At 39.9% G+C, this 23351-nt stretch overlaps 1 protein-coding gene across 4 annotated transcripts in view; it reads right to left on the reverse strand.

The window, feature by feature from the left end:
* The window catches only part of LOC122811923 (carbonic anhydrase 6-like), a 255244-nt gene that overhangs the window by 56886 nt on the left and 175007 nt on the right, over positions 1-23351 (reverse strand). For all 4 annotated transcript variants that reach the window (XM_044084093.1, XM_044084092.1, XM_044084095.1 and 1 more), the window contains one exon: positions 7427-7490. In XM_044084093.1, coding sequence (XP_043940028.1) covers positions 7427-7490 — 64 coding nt within the window. The remainder of the gene's footprint in view (positions 1-7426; positions 7491-23351) is intronic.

Consider the following 23351-nt stretch of genomic DNA (forward strand, 5'->3'; position numbering starts at 1 on the left):
TAGTGCCATTAACTTTACAATTAAAGCAAAGGATGGCACAATAATCTCACCTGACCACTCTACAAAACTACTAGGTGTCACTATCGACAACAACTTAAAATTCTACCTACATGTTAACCAATTGATCAAAACCATCAATAAAAAAAATAGGCTCATTGTATAGAATAAAAAGCTTCCTGACTCCTCCAGCCAAGGTTGCCATTGCTCGATCTCACCTTCTCTCTAGTCTCTTGTATGCATCCCCTCTTCTCCGTAATACTAGTAAGACTGCCCTGAACAAAATAACTACCTGTTATAATTACATCACCAGGTTTGCCACTGGGCTGCCTTTCAGGACACATCATTGCATCAATCTAATTCAGCTTGGATGGCTTGAATTACCTAGTCTAATATTATATAACCAACTGATTATGGCCCACAAAATTATATACAACCCTGAAAACACCCCTGCACTCAAAAATCTAGTCACCATGTATAACAACCCTAGACCATTGCGTTCTTCCAGCAGACTCCTTATCCAGACATGTAAAACTAATAACCTAGCCGGTGACTCTCTCTTTACTAACTCTGCAAGCAGATCATGGAACCTTCTACCCCCTGAGATTACCTCACTCTGTTCTCTAGATCATTTCAAAGCTAAGCTCAAACAATACCTGGGGTCAAAATGGACATGCTATTGTATCAAGCCTGGCTAATCTTTTCTCCAGATTGTACACAGCTGCTATGTAACCTATCTTGTACTGCAACTTTCAGACTTATCTACTCTGAACTTAATAACTGCTCTTACGAAACTATTAAAAATGGTAGTTCATTGATTTAATGTAAAAAAAAAAAAAATTTCTATATGTAATTTCTGTATGGGGTGTCTCTATGTTCTCTGTAAATATTCTATTATGCATTCCGTGATACGTGACAGGTAATGATATTTGTGTTACTGTTTGGAGCTTTTCTCCCCGGGCCTCCGCTGAAAATGGACATATATCCAGTCGGACTATCCCGGTTAACAAATGTAAAATAAAATAAAAAAAAAAAAAAAATATATATATATATATATATATATATATATATATATATATATATATATATATATATATATATATATCAAAGGTTCTTTTTGTTTTTTTTATGCCGTGAAAATTATTCAGTGAAGATTTGGGTTAAAGCGTTTTTACAATAGATTTGGTACTGAGGAGGAAACTTTGGCTTTGAAAGTGATGTACCATTTTACTGTTTCCACTTGTTAGTTTGGCAGTAATAATGATTCTGCTTCCTAACTGGTTGTATACTTTTGTGGAATGCACCAGACAGTGCTGGATTATTATGTTGGTTTTGTATCTAGTTTGTTCCATGCACATTACAGTCATCTGGGACCATGCATTGGTTATGTTTTTTTCTAATCATGATGACTGCTATTGTCTACTAAGTGGTCAATAGCCATGAGCAGGGGTGGAATCTTATGTGACCACAGGTGACAGGGAATAGGTAGAACTACATTAATATGCACAAGAAGCCTAATGAGGCATCCCAGGTGTTGCAGAATGCTGCTGGTCATGACCTGGAGTATAACAATGACAGGGTTTGGCACACAGTGTGCCCACAGGTAACAGCAAGGCTGTGACTTCAATGCTCTCAGCAGTTTGACTGGTAATAGTCTGTGTCCGACAACCTCATAGCCTGCCTTTACCATGGACAGGGAAAGAATGATCTCAGGAGGCAGATAAAAGGGCAGTCACAGTGTGTCTCATGGAAACATCAGTAGAAGCAACATTTGTCATTCAGTGAACTCAGCAGAGTTGTCTGTTCACTATTTCTGTCCTCTCTGTCATTATGTACTTGTTTCACATTATCACACAATTGACAGAGCACCCTGTCTGGGCAGCAGATGATTATGCCTAGATTATTAAATCGCACCATCTGCAGGTTAATACCAAAGTGCTATAACCATTTCAGGGATGGCTCTGGAATCATGGCAGTTTGTTATTGCCCCTTCATGTCTTTTCTCTGTAGTGTGTATGTGTAACTCAGAGGTGGAACAGGTTTCAGATGCTGTGTGTAGTAGGGACACAGGTGTAAGTCACGAGGGACTATCAGGCAGAAGCTGCCTGTCATGCCCCAGCGTGCTCACTCTGTATCTCTAACAGAACCTCTGTTTTGGTGGATGTACATGACTCTTCCCCTGTAGTTTTGCTGACAGAGACATTGTGGTGTCAGATCATGCCATTTGTGCATTGCTATTGTTGTATACCACTGTTCCCTGCTGCCATCAGAACTTTTTCTGTTGCACTGGACCCTCCACCAGTGGAAACTATGAAAGCAATAACAAATATAACAAAAATAACAAATAACATACAAATTAACAAATAAACAAAAATAACAAATTCATAAACCTAATCTACCTTCTGGCCAGCATCTTTACTCATGGGTTATAGCTAAAATATGGAATTCCCTTCCTATTAACATTTGCACGACTCAATGCAACTCCTCATTCAAATCAGCTCTGCAGTATATCTCCATTCTAAATGGATCTGTAACTGCTCTATGCCTCCTCCTACAATAACTTAGACCTAGTTGACCGCTGACCAACAAAATCAAGGATTAGTCTTACTCCATAGTTCTAATTGCGTTTTCTTAACTCTTCTGAAATGTAAGAATTCAGCTATATGAGACTCTCATTTATAATTCTTATGGATATTTCTTCTGCTTTATATTGTTATCTGCTATTAGATTGTACTTTTTTGAATGTATGACTTGTATTGTATGTGACACTCCTTTGTAATTCCTGAGGAACCTTTCTCTTCTTGCCTTATACTGTATTCTGCTTTTGTTTTATATAGAGATTTGCTATTGTATTAGATACTTTATTTGTATTTTCTTTGTGGAGCTTTTCTCCCCAGGCCTCCACTGAAAATGGGCTCTGCTCAGCCCAGTGGACTTTCCCGGTTAACAAATGCTAATAAATAAATAAATACAGTAAACTCTCAGTTAACCGGCACCCATGGGGATTTGTAGATGTCAGGTAACTGTAGTTTTTGTTTGCTTGAGAGTTACTATTAAAAACAAGCCTGACTAATACTGTACCCTGTACTATTTGTTTGGTTTGACTTGTTCTCAGGCCGGGGAGAGAGGGAATTTATTCCTATCTTCTTTTTTAAAACTCTAAAAACATAAGATATGTTTCTGCACAGGAAGGGACAGAAAGTGCAATACATGAAAATTGTACTGTATTTCTTCCATTTTTATTTCTGGTTTCTTGAGCTCCGGTTAACCGAGAGTTTACTGGATGACATTATTATTCACCCACACATACACCTACCTATAACCCTAGACATGCATAGTACTACAAATTGAAATATAGATATGGCATTCTTGGCATACATAACTTACAAGGAGTCTGCTGAAGGTGCAGATCAGAGATGTCTAAACACAGATATGCTGGTGGGCCTTGGCCAGTTCTTCCCTTTGAAAGTAGGTGAGTATAGGTCATATTGTACTGTAGTGGATATTATTAACCTGATGTATCCCCAGGTAGCAAACTGATACTTCAGGTCAGCACAGTTCCCATATCTAAGCCACTTTCAAGTACGAAAGGCCTGTCGACTTTCCCGCCCCTGGCCATTAAGTGACACCGAAAACTCCTCACCCTCAGTAAGATGCTTTTGAGTGGGTGGTCCACCCCTGTTGTGGACTTGCCTGTCAAAATATGCTGTGTCTTCTGTTTTACATGGCTTCATATCATTAACTCTTCATTAGTCCTGCCTGAGGGACTTATTTTGGTCACCCACACCATTCACACCCTACAGCAGTCCCTACCAAAAATGGTCATGGTGTTGATTGTCTATGGCAGCTTTTCCCAGAATGTCTTCAGTACTAGTTTGTTCTCCTGAGCTGGAAACTTTTTGAGCTATTGTCTCCCTTGGGTTGCCATGCCTATACACATATATTTGTGAGTAAATATGTCCATCAGTGTGTGTGTGTGTGTGTGTGTGTGTGTGTGTGTGTGTGTGTGTGTGTGTGTAGTATATTGTGTGATCAGCTTTCCAGTAACCCCTCCCTCACCTTTATGCAGTTTTTTATGTGGTTTAAATGATGCTGTACAAAATTTACCTACCCCCCCCAGTTTCTGTTCTGTGTACATGAATACATGCTCCCACACCCATATGCACAACTGTTTATCAGTCACTGTTAGTTGCATGCACAGGCTGCCCTCTCACTCCTTACAAAATGTAGCCATGTTTCTACATATGGACTTAGAATAACAAGCCCTCTGCACCATGCCTATCACAATGTTTCCATTGTGTCTGGTGACCCCCCCCAAAAAAAAAAACTGCAGGCTGTCAGTGCATTGCAATGCCATTGTCATGAACTCCCACTGACATGTACATCACAATGTCTCCGTCAGTGTGACAGACACCCACCACAGGGTTTTTTGATATTGCTGATATACTTTGCTAAGTGAGACTCCTTTTTAGAATCTATAGCTTCTTCCCTAACTCAGTGAAGCTGCAACTCTGTGGAATCTGTATTGAAGTTCCTTTAGTCCACAGCTGTACATCATTGAGCAAGATTGTGCAAGATGGCACTGGTGTATTATATCAGGTTAACAAGGTAGTCACACAGCTGGGCAAATGGGATTTAGGTAAAGTTAAAGCACTATATTCTACATGTGAGACTTTGCTTCTTGCATTCCTTGTCTAGAAGCTGTGCCCTGACATCCCGCTAGAAGATCATCACTGCCACTGAGGAAATTGAATAACAATGTCTAGCAGGTAATATTCCTTGTAGTATTAATCCTGATAATCTAAGAACCTACTAGATTCTCTACCAGCCCAACAGTAGACTATCAAAGTAGCATATGTGCACCAAGTCCCAAGCTCCTTAGTACCAATACATGCATACACCAGTAGTCTAATGTCAGTGAAGCAGTGCCACACCTGATCCTACAGTCTCAATTCCACATGAAATGCTGAGAATTGGCTAAACTCAGTCTCATCTTGTATGACCATGTATGACAAAATCTTTTAATAACAAGCTAAACATAGGGGAAAACATAATACATGAGTCAGGCTCACAAGCTATATGGTTTTGTTGATACTTAAAACAATACGTCACATAATAAACTCTGATGAAAGAGGCTGAAGAATTCTGCAAATATTTTCTTTAAGTCAATCAAAAAAATATTCTGATATAAATTTTTCTTTTTAATCCCAAACAGTATAATGTTACCTGCTTGTTAATCTTGACAGAGTTCTGCTTGTTGCAGGTGCTGTTAATGCCAGGACTGATAGTATTGGTAGAAGGTAACACGTGATAATTAGGGTGCATAGAAGTAGGAGAATGCTGGAAAGTGAAAAGGTCACTTAATGACCAATGAAGGCCTAATGTTCTGCAGTATGGCAGCTGTTCTACATATCTCTACCAATGTGAACTTCTTCAACAGCAGACACAGCCTTACAAATAGCATCACAGAAGTCCGGCATGGGAATGATTGAAATAAAACCTCTACAGGGAATCTGTTATCTCACATTACCATTATAGAATGGCCTTGGCTTCAAAGCCAATTTATAATATGTCATAAAAAAGCCATGAGTACAATAGATAAAAAACGATTTTGGCTAGGACCTTGCTTAGACAACTTTCACTCAGAGCTGTTTATCTTACTGCTTTGTGCCACTCAAAACACTTTCATGGTTATTTGAGTACTGCTTCTATGAAGCCCTTTTGCTGATTTATATTTTACTTTTCATGTTAGGAAGCCTTTTTTGCTGACTTATATTGGACTACATGTGTTAGGAAGCCATTTTTACTGACATATTTGACTACTGAGTTTCCTCACCACAGCAGCAAATGGTGATGTGGATTTTAATGCTAAAGAATAAAGGTGGACAGTTTAGAGTGGGAGAGAGTATAAACAACAACAACTGCCTGCATCCTTTCTGAAATTTTTTGTGTTGGTCCCGTAATCTTCCAACCTAATATAACTCTAAATGGCAACTACTACTGTATTTAGAGGCAGATTCTGTCTTTTATGGTACATGCCTTCCCCTTCTGTTTACTTGCATTCTCCCTATCACCCTCTGTACCTTTTGCACCCCTTTGTCACACAAAAAAATTTCTATTTTTCAAGGCTGTTAACTGAGGTTCTGCAGATGTCTGTGACTGTAGTGACCTGAGTTCAACAAGTGGCTGAGGAGCAGGAAGAGATGGGTGGGAGGGGGGGTGGGAAGGAATGGCTTTTTGTTGGCATTCCCATTCCAGGACAGACATTTGGGTTTCTGCTTGTGATTTGACACATCATTGGTGATGGTGCTATAAAAGTCAGCAGAGAACTGGGTCTGCGCCTGGAGCTAACTGACACTCCATGCAGTGATGCACATGATGTCAGTAACTGTGTCCAGTTAGGGCATATAAATAACCTTCTGGTATGCAGGACAGCATACATGATGCTGCTGGATGCTCTGCCATTATTTATCACCTCTTTCCAACCAACCTAATGAGTGGCCTCAGCTCCAGAGGGGTAGTAATGGAGACAACAATGACAAATGACCTATTAGCACTCTATGGTCACCTGGAGGGTAGGTAAAGGGGGATGCCAAAAAATAAAAAAATTAAAAGGGTGAATTAAGTAAAAAAGAAATGGAGTTTTAGTCACTTGCTTTATTTTATTTAAGTAATATGTATTTTTTAAAAATAAAGCATTGGTTTAATACATAAACATTACAGCCATGTTAATGACAGAATATCAGTTCACCCAGATTATGGTTTTCTAGATAGCAACATGGACACATGCATGCTACCTGGTGGAAGAACAAAACTTTCCACAACATTTTCTATTTACTGTGGACTAATGAAAAAAAATCACTATTTAATGTGGAATGTGTGCCAATGTATGGAGTGTCACTAAACAGTAATCCTTTCTTCATACTTAAAATTATATGCATTGTTTTACATCTCTTTTTCCCTAGAAAAGGATTGTAATTTTTTTGGACTTAGTTAATTCCATTACTACACCTTACCTATCTCTCCTGCCCATATGTTTCTTGCTATCTCTTGCTCAGAATCACCCAGGTGCTCCATGTTCTCAGAAGGGACATTCTCAGACAGCTTAACCATCCTTACTTGTGCCATTTCTCAGTGACGCATGCTTTATTAACAAACAGCCCTCCTGCATTTTTTTCCGCAGCAGTTGAACATCAAAATATAAAAAGATAAATTCAAGGAGTAGCTAGCAGACGTTATTGTGAACATTCAAATGTAATGTAGGCACGTGGCATCCCTGATAGCAACACTTCCCTCCATCAAAAACTTTACAGCAATGCCTACATAACAGTATCTACATCCATAGCTATATGATAAAAATCGTTACCTTTCTAATTCTGAGATCTTAAAGCTTCAATTGAGTGAACTGAACAAACAATATATGACCTACCTTTGTACTTGATGTTTGGGAGCTGATCAATTATGGTCTGCATAACATAATTCTTTGCACCAACCTGTGATAGGAGAGACAGACAGAGATAAATATACAGTAAAGCACATCAAAGACGGAGACATGCACAGCAAGAGTCTACATAATTAAGGAACAGGAATTCTTTTTGCAACATCAATTAATTAATGCAGAATTCAGTTCCCCATTTTTCTCTCCACAGAATGCCTGCCAGCATGAAATGCCTACATTACAATGAACATGAGGACATAGCTTGACAGAATAAAAAACCCAAACATCTCTGAATCTGGTAGTCAGGTTACTTTACAATAAAGTTTAAGGAATGTTAGTTCTAGCTAGTCAATACAAAATAGAATGATAAGTTTGGGATTCTGCATTTGTTAGGGTTCCCAGTTAAGTGCAGCACAGTGCCTCAGTGGTAAGATCTCTGATTCACACATTCAGTGTCCAGGGCAAATTCTGACTTACAACCACTGTTTGTGTGAGTACAGATGCCTTCCTTGTGATTGTATGGGTTTAACTTGTTTTTGTCTCCTTCTCCAAAAATATGCTGGTTGATTTGTTTCAGTAACTTGCACATATTTAGTGTATTACCCCTTACTGATGTGATTAAAAAGGGTCTATGGACCATCCAAATTACCCAGTTAACAAATTTCAGGTAAATAAATCGATTAGACTGACCATTTTTAACAACTTTTTTTTATATTTTATACTTTTTTCTTTTAATTTTCTTTTTATAGCTCAACAGGTAACAGACTTTGCCTTGATTCAGAACAGCAGAACACTTGGGTTCTGTTCTCATGGCAGGGGTTGTTATTTTACTGTGTAATTGCCAAATCCTCCTCAGAACACTCTGGTACACCATCAGGACTTGCACCAGGGCAATGTCTGATGTTTCCGTCATGGACTCACCCCAAGGTATTAGGAGGCATGATATGTCAATGTTGATGGAGTGAAAGTGCAATACTGACATTCAGAAATGGCAAAATGCTTTATCTGTGGTATTACATTTCTATAGCAAGGACAAATGGTTTTCTACAGTATCAAGTGCAAAAGAGCCTGCCAGATCAAGCAACTGCAAGGGAACTACATAACATGCCCATGGTTCTATGCTACTTTTGGAAAAATATACCACCTTCTCCCCTTACCACATTGCTGATACCCTCTTCAATAGATATGATTACTCTAGACTTCAGTTACTATGTTTCTAAGGATCTCTGTTTTGATCAGGATGCTTTGGTTGTGGTCTGGAAGCCCCTCTACCTTGTTTATTTGATCTGTAGGGGTATCTCTTCTAGGTCACACACAGTCTTGGCTTCTTTGTACTGTTCCATTATTATACCTTCCCTTAAATACAATGCCCTTTTGGAATGTCCATTACAAAGCACATTGACCAACATGAAAGACCCCAAAGGTTTCTGAAGGAGAACATTACTTGCTAGAACTCAAATGATGTATACAGTCAAACAGCATTCCTATCCTAAAAATAACAGCTAGATTTTTATATACAGGTCAAACCAGTAAAGCACTTAGGTTCAGGCAAAGTATGCAGAAATAAATATATAAAAGAAATATATTGATGACAATTAACTTTTATATTGTCTTGTCTTTTATGCATTGGATGATGTAATTCTACCGCCTGACTGCTTCTAACTTTTAAAAGTTTGCTGTTTGCTTTACGGCTGTTTGACCTGAAGAAGAATTTTGAAAAAACATTTTTAGCTTGTCATTAAAGTATTTTTTATCGCAAAAACATTTTTAGCTTATCATTAAAGTGTTTTTTTATCAGACACTTGTTTCATCCCTACCCACTGTGTTTGCTGTAGTTATTTTAGTAATTTGCTTTTTTGATTACTACGAAGTACATTTATCCACTAGAGCGATTTTTTATCAGTGTATGCATCTTGTTTAGTGGTATTGTTAGAGAAAGGGTTATAAGTAATGCAGCGAGCAAGGCTGGGGGCAGGGTTAACTTTAGGAAACCTCTTAGGTAAGGTGGTGCAGGGGGTGAAATACATAATGTTTAATAACACACACACATTTTATATGCATACACACCATACACACATAAATATATATATATATATATATATATATATATATATATATGTGTGTGTGTGTGTGTGTGTGTGTGTGTATATATATATATATATATATATATTTGTGTGTGTGTAGATACACATATATACATGTATATAGGGTCATAGGATGATACTAGGCTATTGGTCCAGAGGCGCTTATAAGCCTAACCAAGAATTTCACCCATGTTCCCACAAAGTCAGCACCTGTTTCCCCCTGTACAGCAGGAACACAGGTGGGAACACAGGGGTGTATTTTCTGTTTCCCATCCAGTCATCCAGGTTCCTCTTAAAGAGGGCTAGAGAGCTACTCTGCTTGACATGGAGAGGAAGTCTATTCCACAGATGGGGGATTATTTGAGAGACAAATCTATCCTGCCATGAAGTTCTATTAATGTCACAGACCAGATTGAAGCCTTGCATGCAGGTTGCATGAGTGGAGTTTGACTTATGGATATGCAACAACTCCATCAAGGCTGGGTCTGAAATGACCTTGTATGCCAGACAGAGGTTATCTCTGAGCAGTCTGTATAAGACTGAGTAGAGGGACAGGGCTTTTAGACTATTTGTATAGGATAGGTGTTTGAGACCCTGGATTATTCTGGTCAGGAACCTCTGTGGTCTGTCCACCTGCCGCATGTGCTTGGCAAGTTACATGCTGAAGGGGGCATTGTAATTGATAATAGGTCTGATAAGGGAGGAGCACAGTGGTGTTATGACCTCATGTTCCTGGATGAAATACCCTTACTTATGAAGTGGGCCATGTAGAAAGTCTTCCGTATAACGGAAGCAATGTGGTGGCCAAAGGTCAGGTTGCTATCAACCCGAGTGCCCAAGTCCCTCACAATTGATTCCATGCTTAGTACATTGTTATTCATGTGATAATTAGTGGGGATGCCATTTTCCTCAAAGGGGATAATGATGAATTTCTTGATATTCAGTTTGAGGCCATGTTTCTGGCACCAGTCATTAGTTTGGGTAAGGCCCTCTTGAAGGGTGTTCACATCACTAAGGAAATTTAAGACAGTGCCCAGATTGCAGTCATCTGAAAAATTGGTCAGCCACAGACCACTGGTTTTGGCTTGCACCTCAGAAAAATATATCCCAAACAATAGAGGCCTCAAGACCGATCCTTGGGGTACACCGCTCATTATGGGTCTACTACTAGAGGTGGCTTCCCCTATTCTGACTGAGTGGGTTCTATCAGAGAGCCAGTTAGCTACCCATCTAGCAGCATATGGATTAAAGCCTAGCTGGGAGAGTTTATCTATTATTCCTGAGTGGGGAATAGTGTTGAAGGCTTTGGCTAGGTCAAGGTAGGCAGTGTGCACCGTCTTCCCCTCATCCATGGGTTTGGTGACTGTTTTGAAAAATTCAGCCAAGTTTAACAGGCATCATCTCCCTTTGACAAAATCAAACTGTGTGGGGTCAATTGTTTGGAGATTGCCAATGTCCTTGTTTATAAGGTCCATGATAATGCATTCCATGGCCTTTCAGATCAGGCTAGTTAGGCCTGGGTCAGTGGATGCTCCACCTTTGTGTAGAGGGATGACAGTGGCTCCTGGCTTTGGTTGAATTGGATGCCTAATGGAGCTGAGAGGTCATACCTCAGTTTGTGTAGGATACAGCCAGGGATACAGCCAGGGATGTTGTCAGGCCCCATGGAGAGTATATTTTTTGCCTTTGAGAGGGCATTAAAGACCTACTCCCTGGTGATGAGGGGAGGGGGTGCAGGTGCTGTGGATATCCTAGTTTACTGACTGGGGGGGGTGGACGGGGTGAACATTTCACTGAACCTGTCCGCCAGCAGTTTGGCTACATCTACAGCGTTTGTGTATGTGGTGTTATTGACCTCCAGTTCACAGCAGATTTGGGTGTTACCTTTGAGATTATGGATGTATGTGAAGAAGGCCTTGTGATTGTCCTTAGTAGATGTGGCAAATCTGGACTTGAAGTTAGCCTTAGAGGATTTCACCAGTGACTTTATTTGCTTGTTCAGACAAAGGATAGATTGCTTCCAACTTGGCACCTGCTCGTTCTTGGTCCTGGACAGCAATTTTTCCTTTTATTATAGAGTTTGTGTATTGCTGCTATCTACCAGTCAGGTTTACTCTTCCTTGAGGAAGATGATTTGGTCCTGTCAGGTATTGCTGAGTCCATACAGCTATGTAGGTTCTCATATAGTTTTTTGGTGTAGGCTTGGACATTAGTGCTAGTTTCAAATGAAGGGATGGTGGCTGAGAAGCTGCTTATACATGCTCTTAGAAGATTGTAGTCAGCTTTGGAAAAGTTTTTTTGTTTGACCCTGATGGGGGGGGGGGGGGGGTCAGGGGAGATGGTGACTTCAAAACTGATTGCTTGATTGTCAGATCGTACCAAGGAGAATGACACTGTAGGGGTGCTACAGCGGCTCTCATGTTGGCTAGGACCAAGTCCAGGATAGTTTCACCTCTTGTAGGGGTGTCAACCAGCTGATCCAATGCATTGGCAATGACAAAGTCGATGAATCTCTGGGCATTCATGTTTGGGCTAGAATAGGTCTTCCATTCTATGGTTGGGTAGTTAAAGTCACCCAGGATCAGGGTAGAGGGTTGAATCTTCGTGGATTCAAGTAAGTCCAGCTAGGTGGAGTGGGTATCCTGAGTCATGGTTGGGGTCTGTAACTAGCTATTATTTGAATAGGTGTTTTGTCAACAGTTAACTGCACTTGGAGTGTCTCCTGTGAGTCATACCATTTGACCAGCCTTGAGGTGTCTATGTCTTTGATAAATATTGGAACTCCACCTTCTTTGGCTTTGTAGCCCTCCTTTTGGGATCTGAAAGTATGGTAGGATGAATAACCTGGTAAGGTTCGGCTGCTGTCCACAGTTTTGAACCAGATTTCAGTGACTGCACAAATGTCAGTATCCTCCAGGGGAGGGGAAGGAATACTTGCAATGAGTGAAGATTTATGCTAAGGCTCCTAGCGTTTAACAGCAAACCTTTAAATTACATTTCAAAATTTTTCATGTTGGCAATTTTGTGTTCATGACTATGGGGTAGGCAAGAGCCTTTGCCAGAAGTATGAAACCCCAGGAAGACAGATGAAGGCCATCTCTGGCAAAGCATTGTGGTCTGTCATTCATGTCCTCCCAGGCTGTCAGGTGCCGGATCCCCTTGGAATGACACCAGGAACTAAGCCAATTGTCAAAGTCAATCATTTTCTGTTTGTATTGAGGCATCATTCTGGGTGATGGTAGGATGCTTCTTAAGGCTAGGGACATACCTGCCTTGGACACATATTCAGCAAGCTCAATCATGTATCTCTTCATATAGTCCAGAGAGGTATGTCTCAAGTCATTCACACCAACATGGACTATGACAGAGTCATAACAGTACCTGTTGTTAAGAGACTTGAGTGCGTGCGTGATATGGTCGATTCTAGCACCTGAAAAGCAACTTACCATGACATTTTCCTTGTCTAGCCTAGTGAGAGCCAAATCTCTGTGTCTCACAATAGAGTCTCCTATGACTAGGATATTGGGTTTTTTGGTTGGGCCATAGAGATAGATAAAGATATATATCTATATTAATGACAATCATCTCGAGCTAAGGTTTACTCCATCAGGTAGCTAGCCCTGTCATGGTAGTTCATCCATATCACTCACTCCCACACACACACTAGCACCTACGGCCAGTTTAAAATATTCAGTCCACTCATGCAAACTCACACGTGTGTGTGAGTACATTATAAATTATAGATGAGATTGCTAAAAACACAAAACATTAAGCAATTTCATCTACAATAATTAAAACTGAAAAAAATCATCTAAACAAATGATCATGAATACGAGAAATAACATTATGTTTGTGATCATACATAAATCTTCAAATAGTTGTTTTGACAAGGTGGGATTCCCTACCCCCACATCCACTAATGTCAGAACACTGACCCACACCCCCAGAAATTATATAGTCTAACTCCCTAGTTGAACAACCTTGAAGCAAGGGAAATAGAGAATTATGTTATAGTCAATGTTTGCTAACATGACCATAGAATAATTCAATCAACTGCACAACAGATAACATTTACTACAAAACTTATCCATGTGAAAAGAAGCATATGACAAAATTTTGGAACTTATATAACCACTCACAGACTGCTAAGAAATTACCTCTGTCCTCCAACCCAATACTGATGCATTTACTGCATATCAGCTAGTCGAATGGAATCAGAAATACTTGCTCTAGGGATCTAAACTTCTTCTGCAACATCAACAGAACAATTTGGAAGGACAGGTATATCTCACAGAGGATACCGGTGCTCTGCAACAGACTCCCTGTCCACATAAAACAATGTTTATCCCTGTCCATATCCAAGAGCAACTTGGATCTATGGATAGAAAACAGAAAATTTACCTCAGGACTTCCATCTGTACTAATAATGGACAGAGGCAGCTCCTAAATGCCTTATCCCATGCACAGTTCCCCTTGAATTATCTATGGTATGATCCCAATTATTCTCATTATGGGTAATATATAATTATCAGCCACAGGATGGGTAAGGCCAGTCGCTAACTACATGAGATAGGTTAATTCAAGCACACAAAGGGAAACTGGCTAGGCTTAAAAAGGCTTGCAAGGGCAACTAGCCTAGAACTAACCAATAAATCTATACATAAACTGAGGGTGATGCTACTCAATGCTAGAAGTCTAAATCTCAAAATTCACTCACTCAAGGCACTCCTTAAAATGGAGAACATCCATATCTGTGCAGTGACTGAGACCTGGATCAAGGCTCCAGAGAGCACCCCTGCACTACCAGACTATAACTCATACCACACTTTTCGGCCATGTAACCTGGACCGGAACACCAAAGGCAGAGGTGTGTCCATATTAATTAAGGATATCCACACCGCCAGGCTAGTTTCTCAGCATAATGCATCCAAGGTTATCCAATTGCAACTAACTCTGGGCAAAACTGCAATCCAAATTGTAGCTTGCTACAGATCCCCCACCATGCCCCAGGATTCCCATTCCTCTTTTCTTGATGTACTGGAAAATATTAGGGTTCAACCAAACACCCTAATAATGGGCGATTTCAACTACCCCACCATTAACTGGGAAAACTACTCATGTACCAACTCCTTCGCTCAACGCTTTCTGAAATTCATAAACTCCAATGCCCTGGATCAACTTATCCACACCCCCCCCCCCACCAGGGGCAACAACATCCTAGATCTAGTCATTACCAACATGAGTGACCGGTGTTCCACACCTGAAGTCAACGCCTCATTGGTTTGATCCAATCATAAGCTAATCACCCTAGATATCCACATCCTGCCCCCACCCACCATTAAGGAAACCAAGGTAAAAAAATTCTCCAAAGCCAACTTCATGCTTCATAAGACAGAAGTGGTGAACTTCATGACACCTATGCAGATGGACAATACAGTTACGACTACTGAATACTACACAATTGCACTTTATAAGCACTTACACAGGTGCATGGATTGTGCTATCCCAAACAAAAACAAGACACTATCCTCCAAAAAAAGGAAGCCAATCTGGTGGTCCCCTGCCATAAACAAACTGTACAACAGAAAGAAGGAACTGTTGCAAAAGAGAGTAAAATCCCATGAGTAGAGGAGATCCCTGCTCAGCCTCAGTAAGAAGCTGCAATCCCTGATAAAATCCTCTAAAATCCACCTTCTTTGGCTTTGTAGCCCTCCTTTTGGGATCTGAAAGTATGGTAGGATGAATAACCTGGTAAGGCTCGGCTGCTGTCCACAGTTTTGAACCAGATTTCAGTGACTGCACAAATGTCAGCATCCTCCAGGGGAGGGGAAGGAATACTTGCAATGAGTGAAGATTTATGCTAAGGATCCTAGCGTTTAACAGCAAACCTTTAAATTACATTTCAAAATTTTTCATGTTGGCAATTTTGTGCTCATGACTATGGGGTAGGCAAGAGCCTTTGCCAGAAGTATAAAACCCCAGGAAGACAGATGAAGGCCATCTCTGGCAAAGCATTGTGGTCTGTCATTCATGTCCTCCCAGGCTGTCAGGTACTGGATCCCCTTGGAATGACACCAGGAACTAAGCCAATTGTTAAGGTCCATCATTTTCTGTTTGTATTGAAGCATCATTCTGGGTGATGGTAGGATGCTTCTTAAGGCTAGGGACATACCTGCCTTGGACACACATTCAGCAAGCTCAATCATGTATCTCTTCATATAGTCCAGAGAGGTATGTCTGAAGTCATTCACACCAACATGGACTATGACAGAGTCGTAACAGTACCTATTGTTAAGAGACTTGAGTGCGCACGTGATATGGCAGATTGTAGCACCTGATAAGCAACTTACAGTGACTTTCTCCTTGTCTAGCCTGGTGAGAGCCAAATCTCTGTGTCTCACAATAGAGTCTCCTATGACTAGGATATTGGGTTTTTGGTTGGGCCATAGAGATAGATAAAGATATATATCTATATTAATGACAATCATCTCGAGCTAAGGTTTACTCCATCAGGTAGCTAGCCCTGTCATGGTAGTTCATCCATATCACTCACTCCCACACACACACTAGCACCTACGGCCAGTTTAAAATATTCAGTCCACTCATGCAAACTCACACGTGTGTGTGAGTACATTATAAATTATAGATGAGATTGCTAAAAACACAAAACATTAAGTAATTTCATCTACAATAATTAAAACTGAAAAAAATCATCTAAACAAATGATCATGAATACGAGAAATAACATTATGTTTGCGATCATACATAAATCTTCAAATAGTTGTTTTGACAAGGTGGAATTCCCTACCCCCACATCCACTAATGTCAGAACACTGACCCACACCCCCAGAAATTATATAGTCTAACTCCCTAGTTGAACAACCTTGAAGCAAGGGAAATAGAGAATTATGTTATAGTCAATGTTTGCTAACATGACCATAGAATAATTCAATCAACTGCACAACAGATAACATTTACTACAAAACTTATCCATGTGAAAAGAAGCATATGACAACATTTTGGAACTTATATAACCACTCACAGACTGCTAAGAAATTACCTGTGTCCTCCAACCCAATACTGATGCATTTACTACATATCAGCTAGTCGAATGGAATCAGAAATACTTGCTCTAGGGATCTAAACTTCTTCTGCAACATCAACAGAACAATTTGGAAGGACAGGTATATCTCACAGAGGATACCGGTGCTCTGCAACAGACTCCCTGTCCACATAAAACAATGTTTATCCCTGTCCATATCCAAGAGCAACTTGGATCTATGGATAGAAAACAGAAAATTTACCTCAGGACTTCCATCTGTACTAATAATGGACAGAGGCAGCTCCTAAATGCCTTATCCCATGCACAGTTCCTTGAATTATCTATGGTATGATCCCAATTATTCTCATTATGGGTAATATATAATTATCAGCCACAGGATGGGTAAGGCCAGTCGCTAACTACATGAGATAGGTTAATTCAAGCACACAAAGGGAAACTGGCTAGGCTTAAAAAGGCTTGCAAGGGCAACTAGCCTAGAACTAACCAATAAATCTATACATAAACTGAGGGTGATGCTACTCAATGCTAGAAGTCTAAATCTCAAAATTCACTCACTCAAGGCACTCCTTAAAATGGAGAACATCCATATCTGTGCAGTGACTGAGACCTGGTTCAAGGCTCCAGAGAGCACCCCTGCACTACCAGGCTATAACTCATACCACATTTTTCGGCCATTAACCTGGACTGGAACACCAAAGGCAGAGGTGTGTCCATATTCATTAAGGATATCCGCCAGGCTAGTTGCTCAGCATAATGCATCTGAGGTTATCCAATTGCAACTAACTCTGTGCAAAACTGCAATCCAAATTGTAGCTTGCTACAGATCCCCCACCATGCCCCAGGATTCCCATTCCTCTTTTCTTGATGTACTGGAAAATATTAGGGTTCAACCAAACACCCTAATAATGGGCGATTTCAACTACCCCACCATTAACTGGGAAAACTACTCATGTACCAACTCCTTCGCTCAACGCTTTCTGAAATTCATAAACTCCAATGCCCTGGATCAACTTATCCACACCCCCCCACCACCAGGGGCAACAACATCCTAGATCTAGTCATTACCAACATGAGTGACCGGTGTTCCACACCTGAAGTCAACGCCTCATTGGTTTGATCCAACCATAAGCTAATCACCCTAGATATCCACATCCTGCCCCCACCCACCATTAAGGAAACCAAGGTAAAAAAATTCTCCAAAGCCAACTTCATGCTTCATAAGACAGAAGTGGTGAACTTCATGACACCTATGCAGATGGACAATACAGTTACGACTACTGAATCTTACACAATTGCACTTTATAAGCACTTACACAGGTGCATGGATCGTGCTATCCCAAACAGAAACAAGACACTATCCTCCAAAAAAAGGAAGCCAATCTGGTGGTCCCCTGCCATAAACAAACTGTACAACAGAAAGAAGGAACTGTTGCAAAAGAGAGTAAAATCCCATGAGTGGAGGAGATCCCTGCTCAGCCTCAGTAAGAAGCTGCAATCCCTGATAAAATCCTCTAAAACTAGTTACGAAAACAAAATCACCACTGATTCTAAAGACAACCACAAAGCATTCTATAGCTATGTCAAGAATCTCAATAGCAACACTCAGATCTGCTATGAGTTACAGCACAATGCACTAAATATACAGACCCAACTGATATTGCCAATATCCTGGCAGATAGGTTCAGTGCTAACTTTACCCCCCCTCTCACCCCCTAAAGGGCCCATCTCTATATCAGAAGAATGCAATGTTCCTGTAATCACGGCTGCACAGGTAAAAACCACACTCTCCAAAGCCAAGAACACAGCATCCATGGGACCAGACATCATCCCAGGCTGCGTTCTACATGAACTACAGAACGAACTGGCACCCCACCTAAGTACCATGTTCAATCATAGCCTCACCTCAGGCTTTTTGCCTGCTGAATGGCGCACAATGACAGTTATCCCACTCCCCAAGGGGGGAGCCACCACAGACCCCGGGAACTACCACCCCATTAGCCTGACGAGCCTGGTCTGCAAGGCCATGGAACGTATCATAATGGAACTTATAAACAAAGACATTGGTAATCTCCAAACTCTGGATCCCACCCAGTTCGGGTTTGTAAAAAACAGATCATGTCTCCTAAACCTGATAGACTTCTTTGAAGCAGTCACCAAAGCCGTAGACGAAGGTAAGGTGGTTCACACAGCCTATCTAGATCTTGCCAAGGATTTTGACACCATCCCCCACTCTGGAATTACAGATAAACTCACTAAACTAGGTATAAATCCCTATGCCACAAGATGGGTTGCCAACTGGCTCACTGACAGAACCCACACTGTGAAAGTAGCAGACTCTAAATCCGACTTCAGACCAGTGACAAGTGGAGTACCACAGGGTTCAGTCCTGGGTCCTCTCTTGTTTGGTATTTACTTCTCTGAAGTACAGGCTAACACAGAAGGTCTTTGGCTAATGAAGTTCGCAGATGACTGCAAACTAGGAGCCATAATTGAAACTCCTAATGATGCGGACATCCTACAAAAGGGCCTCACTGAGACAGATGCCTGGTGTCAAAGCCATGGCCTCAAGCTCAGTGCCAAAAAGTGCATTGTCATCTGCTTTGGTAAAAATTCTGTACCCATGAACTACAACATAGGTGGTAGTATACTTAACACCGAAAGTGTGATAAGAGACCTTGGGACACAGGTGGATAGTAGTCTCTCCTTTGATCATCACATTGCCACAGTAGTCAGGAAATCCTTCTACGTGGCACACCTCATCACAAAAGGTTTCTCATCCAGAAAAAAATAAGTCATTGTTCCCCTCTACTCATCACTCATTAGTCCCATAATAGAGTACAACGCCCCTTTTGGTATGTACCTCCCAAGACATCTACAAAAACTGGAAAGGCTGCAGAAATACCTCACAAAGAGAATTACCAGCCTCAAACAGATTCCCTACGTAGATCGTCTCAAAAAACTCCAGCTTTACTCCATCGCATATCACCTGCTCAGAGATGATCTCTGCCTAACATACAAAGCTATGTCAAACACAGAGCTGTTGGACATGCTCCACTTAAAGAAATCCCAATCCCTCTGAGCTACATGCTCTAGGGACCTAAACCTTGTTACCACAATAAACAGAACATGCCAGAGGGATAGATTCCTATCCCAGAGACTTCCCATACTCTGGAATAAACTACCTATCTATATCAAACAAAGCTCCTTATTAGCACTCTTCAAGAAAAATCTTGATGATTGGATGGGAAATAAGAAATTCACCCCGGGGATCACTTCTGTGGCTCTGCTCGACAGTGGCACAGGAAAATAATTTTCTTGGGTGGCAAAAGCCAGGGTACCTTTTTGGCTGGGCTTGTATAGGCCCTGGGGCTGATAGTCTAGTACCTACTTATGAACCTATGAACATATATATATATATATATATATATATATATATATATATAGATATATAGATACATAGATATATATCTATATCTATTTATATCTGTATCTATATCTATATGTACGTCTATATCTATATGTATGTCTATACCTATATCTATATACATGCGTGTGTGTGTGTGTGTGTGTGTGTGTGTGTGTGTGTGTGTGTGTGTGTGTGTGTGTGTGTGTATGTGTGTGCGTGTGTGTCAGCTAAGAGCGAACTCTCAAAAGAGAGAGTTGAAAAAACATTGATCAAAAATGTAATGTCAAAACATAAAAAAATTAAAAACTCTATTTTTTGCAGGGGGCAAGCCCCTCTGCACCCCCACAACTTCTGCTAATTATCTATATCAACTCTGAGATAGCAGTACTGTGGGGAAATGGGCAAATCCCCAGAACCCACTGTAAAGTGATTTTACACAAACAGTTGCCAAAGGCAAAAAAATAGTGGAAAGTAGTGACCACTCTATGAGTGTTTGCTAATAGTTATTGCACCCACATGTAAAGATAGAGAGATAATATATAGATATGTGTACATTCATAATATGGGGTGAGTTGCAAATATACTACTTCTGTTCTAGAAGGAGAAGTTGATTTGATTATTGAAAGGGTGCATATTATATCTATGATTGTCAAAGCACTGACACTGATGGAATGGTATAAAGGGGTCTTTCAGACATTTGCAGATGTCTGTAGGTTGGCAGAGGCCTCGATTTCTTGCTGCATCTTTTTCCATGTAGCTGGTCAAAGTTTTGCAAATGCCGTTTCTAACACTAACATTGTACAGAGGGGTCTTACTAGCAGCATATCATCTGTATTATGTAATTTATACTGTGCAATTCTAAAATGAAGGAGATTCTTAAGGGAAGACCAATAGTGATCATTGATCAACCTGATTATTATATTATATAGTACTAAGAAGGAGGTTAGATCTCCTCTACATTGAACGTCAGCTTGATTTTGTGATTGACTGGCAATTGTGCTAATTATAAAGACTAAGGAGAATACATCTTAAAATTAATTTCTCTTTTAGTCTGGAGTATTTCTTGACTGCATGAAGATTGCAGAGCAACAATGGACAAAGAGTACCAATGCCTAGATGGGAATATACTGACAGAAGTAGTTGTTCTGGCTTCCATGGTAGCAGGTGTGATGTTCTACTAGGCATTTTAGTTGTACATGAATTCAAAAGGATGTTGTTCTAAAGGGTATATTTGGTCAATTATAAGGCCAAGGCATTTTTTGTTGTTTGACATTTGGAAGTGCTTGTTTATTAGAGTGAAGAATTTTGAAGAGATGTTTTTAAGGAAATGAGCTGTGGAAGGTCTTCAATTTCTAAATGATGTAACTGCAGACTTCTTTGTGTTCAACGTTCATCTGCTGTTTTGAAAGTAATTCTACAGACTTTCAAAGTCGTTTTGCAGACATGCATCAGTTTGCTGTGTAAATGCATCTGTCTTGGTGAGAAAAATGTTATCAGCATAAAGCATACAGCTTAGATTAGGGAGTTTCCTTGTTAGAGTATTAATAAAAAGTGAGAAAAATAGGGGACCTAGCACTGAGCCTTGAAGAATTCCCATGTTGGTCAGGGTGGATTGTGGGGTTACCTCATTTAAAAAAAAGATAGTAAAAGTTCTGTTGTGCAGATACGTTTTTAATAAATTACAAATCTCATTGGCAAAATTACACAATTTTAGAATTAACAGTAGCATACTGGATCCATACATATAAATGCTTACTTTAAATCAGTGACAATAGCCCTTGTAAGTAGTCCCTGTGGCAATAGCCCCTTCTCAAAGCTGCAGAAAATGTGGTGGTACTATATCAGGATATGAATCCACACTGTCTGTATGAAAGTATATTGACTTAGATACTGTAATATCTGTGTGTATGTATATTATATATTTTATTTATTTTACATTTGTTTATCTGGAACGTCCAACTGAATAAAATGGCATTTTTCAGTGGAGGCCCAGCGAGAAAAGCTACACATTTATATAAGATACGTATACAATGTACAGATACAAATATTGATTCAATCTCAGATACAAGTACAAAATGAAAATACATGTTATACGTTATACAAATATATAGTCGAGATAGGATACAAAGAATAGCAGTACTGTGATTGCAGGTAGAAAACAAGCAGGTTAAGTCATGTGTGTGTGTGTGTGTGTGTGTGTGTGTGTGTGTGTGTGTGTGTGTGTGTGTGTGTGTGTGTGTGTGTGTGTGTGTGTGTGTGTGTGTGTGTGCCTTAATCCATCTGTTTCCTAACCAGGGTTTCTGCAAGAGCAGGTCCAGATTTCTGATAGGTGTGATTTGAGAATTTTTTTAAAGTTGAAAGTGTTAGTAGTTGTTCTGATATTTAATGGCAGAGAATTCCAAGTTTTGGCTCTGCAGGTGGAGTAAAGGGAAACTCCAGCTGCATTGCTAGGTTTGAATATATTTAGGAAGGATTTGTTACTGGAATGCAATATATTTTTATTGGAGAAGTATATTAGTAGATTTTGAAGTACTGTCATTGTTTCTGGCTGATTATTATTCAATGGGCAAAGGTGAGCTGATTATAAGCAAGTAGATTTGGTAGTTCGAGCTATATTTTTCCCATTATTTTGGATATACAGTTAAGGTTAGCTATTGGCCTATAAATATCTATAGACCTGGGTATGCGCTGTTTTGGGGTACAGGATGATGGTGGTATTTGCCCTGTTGTAAGTGATAGGTTGTAAATGTATGCTTATGGGGCTAACAGGAATTGGTAGCCCATTTTAGTATGGGGTGGTAAATGACACTATCATTGTTGTAATAGTGGTTTGGTAATTTCACTAAGCTGGTCTTTAATTTGTTTCCTGTTTATAGTTTTGAACTAGGCTTGTTAAGGTATGAATTTAGTGGCACAATAGGTGTAAGTGAGATGGTGTCAGTGAATGAACTATGATGGAGTTGAGAGGTACATATATTTTTATAATTCCTTTGCATTTAATTTACTTGCCTTATTAGTGGGTTTAACTATGCTGTAATTACCCAACATTTCTGCAGTTTTCCAAAAATATTTTGGTTGCCATTAGTGTACTTTTTGGATATTTCTACATTATTCAACTGTAAATTTAGTAGTTGAAATCAGAGTGTTTTTTCTAATGGTATTATGCTGGTTATAGTTTTCAATATTATATGAGCTTTTTTCCCCAATTCTTCCCAGGTTCCCTCTGTCCCTGTTTTTTTATCATCCTCATCAACTGCGGTATACATGAGCCATGCCACCCAGTGTGATCTCAGTCCTTTTTTTCTTTTTTTTAAATAAAGCTTAAACTGAGCAGGAAGTAATGCATTTGTGAAAAATAACAGA

The sequence above is a fragment of the Protopterus annectens genome, chromosome 9.part0 (assembly GCF_019279795.1).
Source record: "Protopterus annectens isolate FY-2018-M chromosome 9.part0, PAN1.0, whole genome shotgun sequence".
NCBI lineage: Eukaryota > Metazoa > Chordata > Ceratodontiformes > Protopteridae > Protopterus > Protopterus annectens.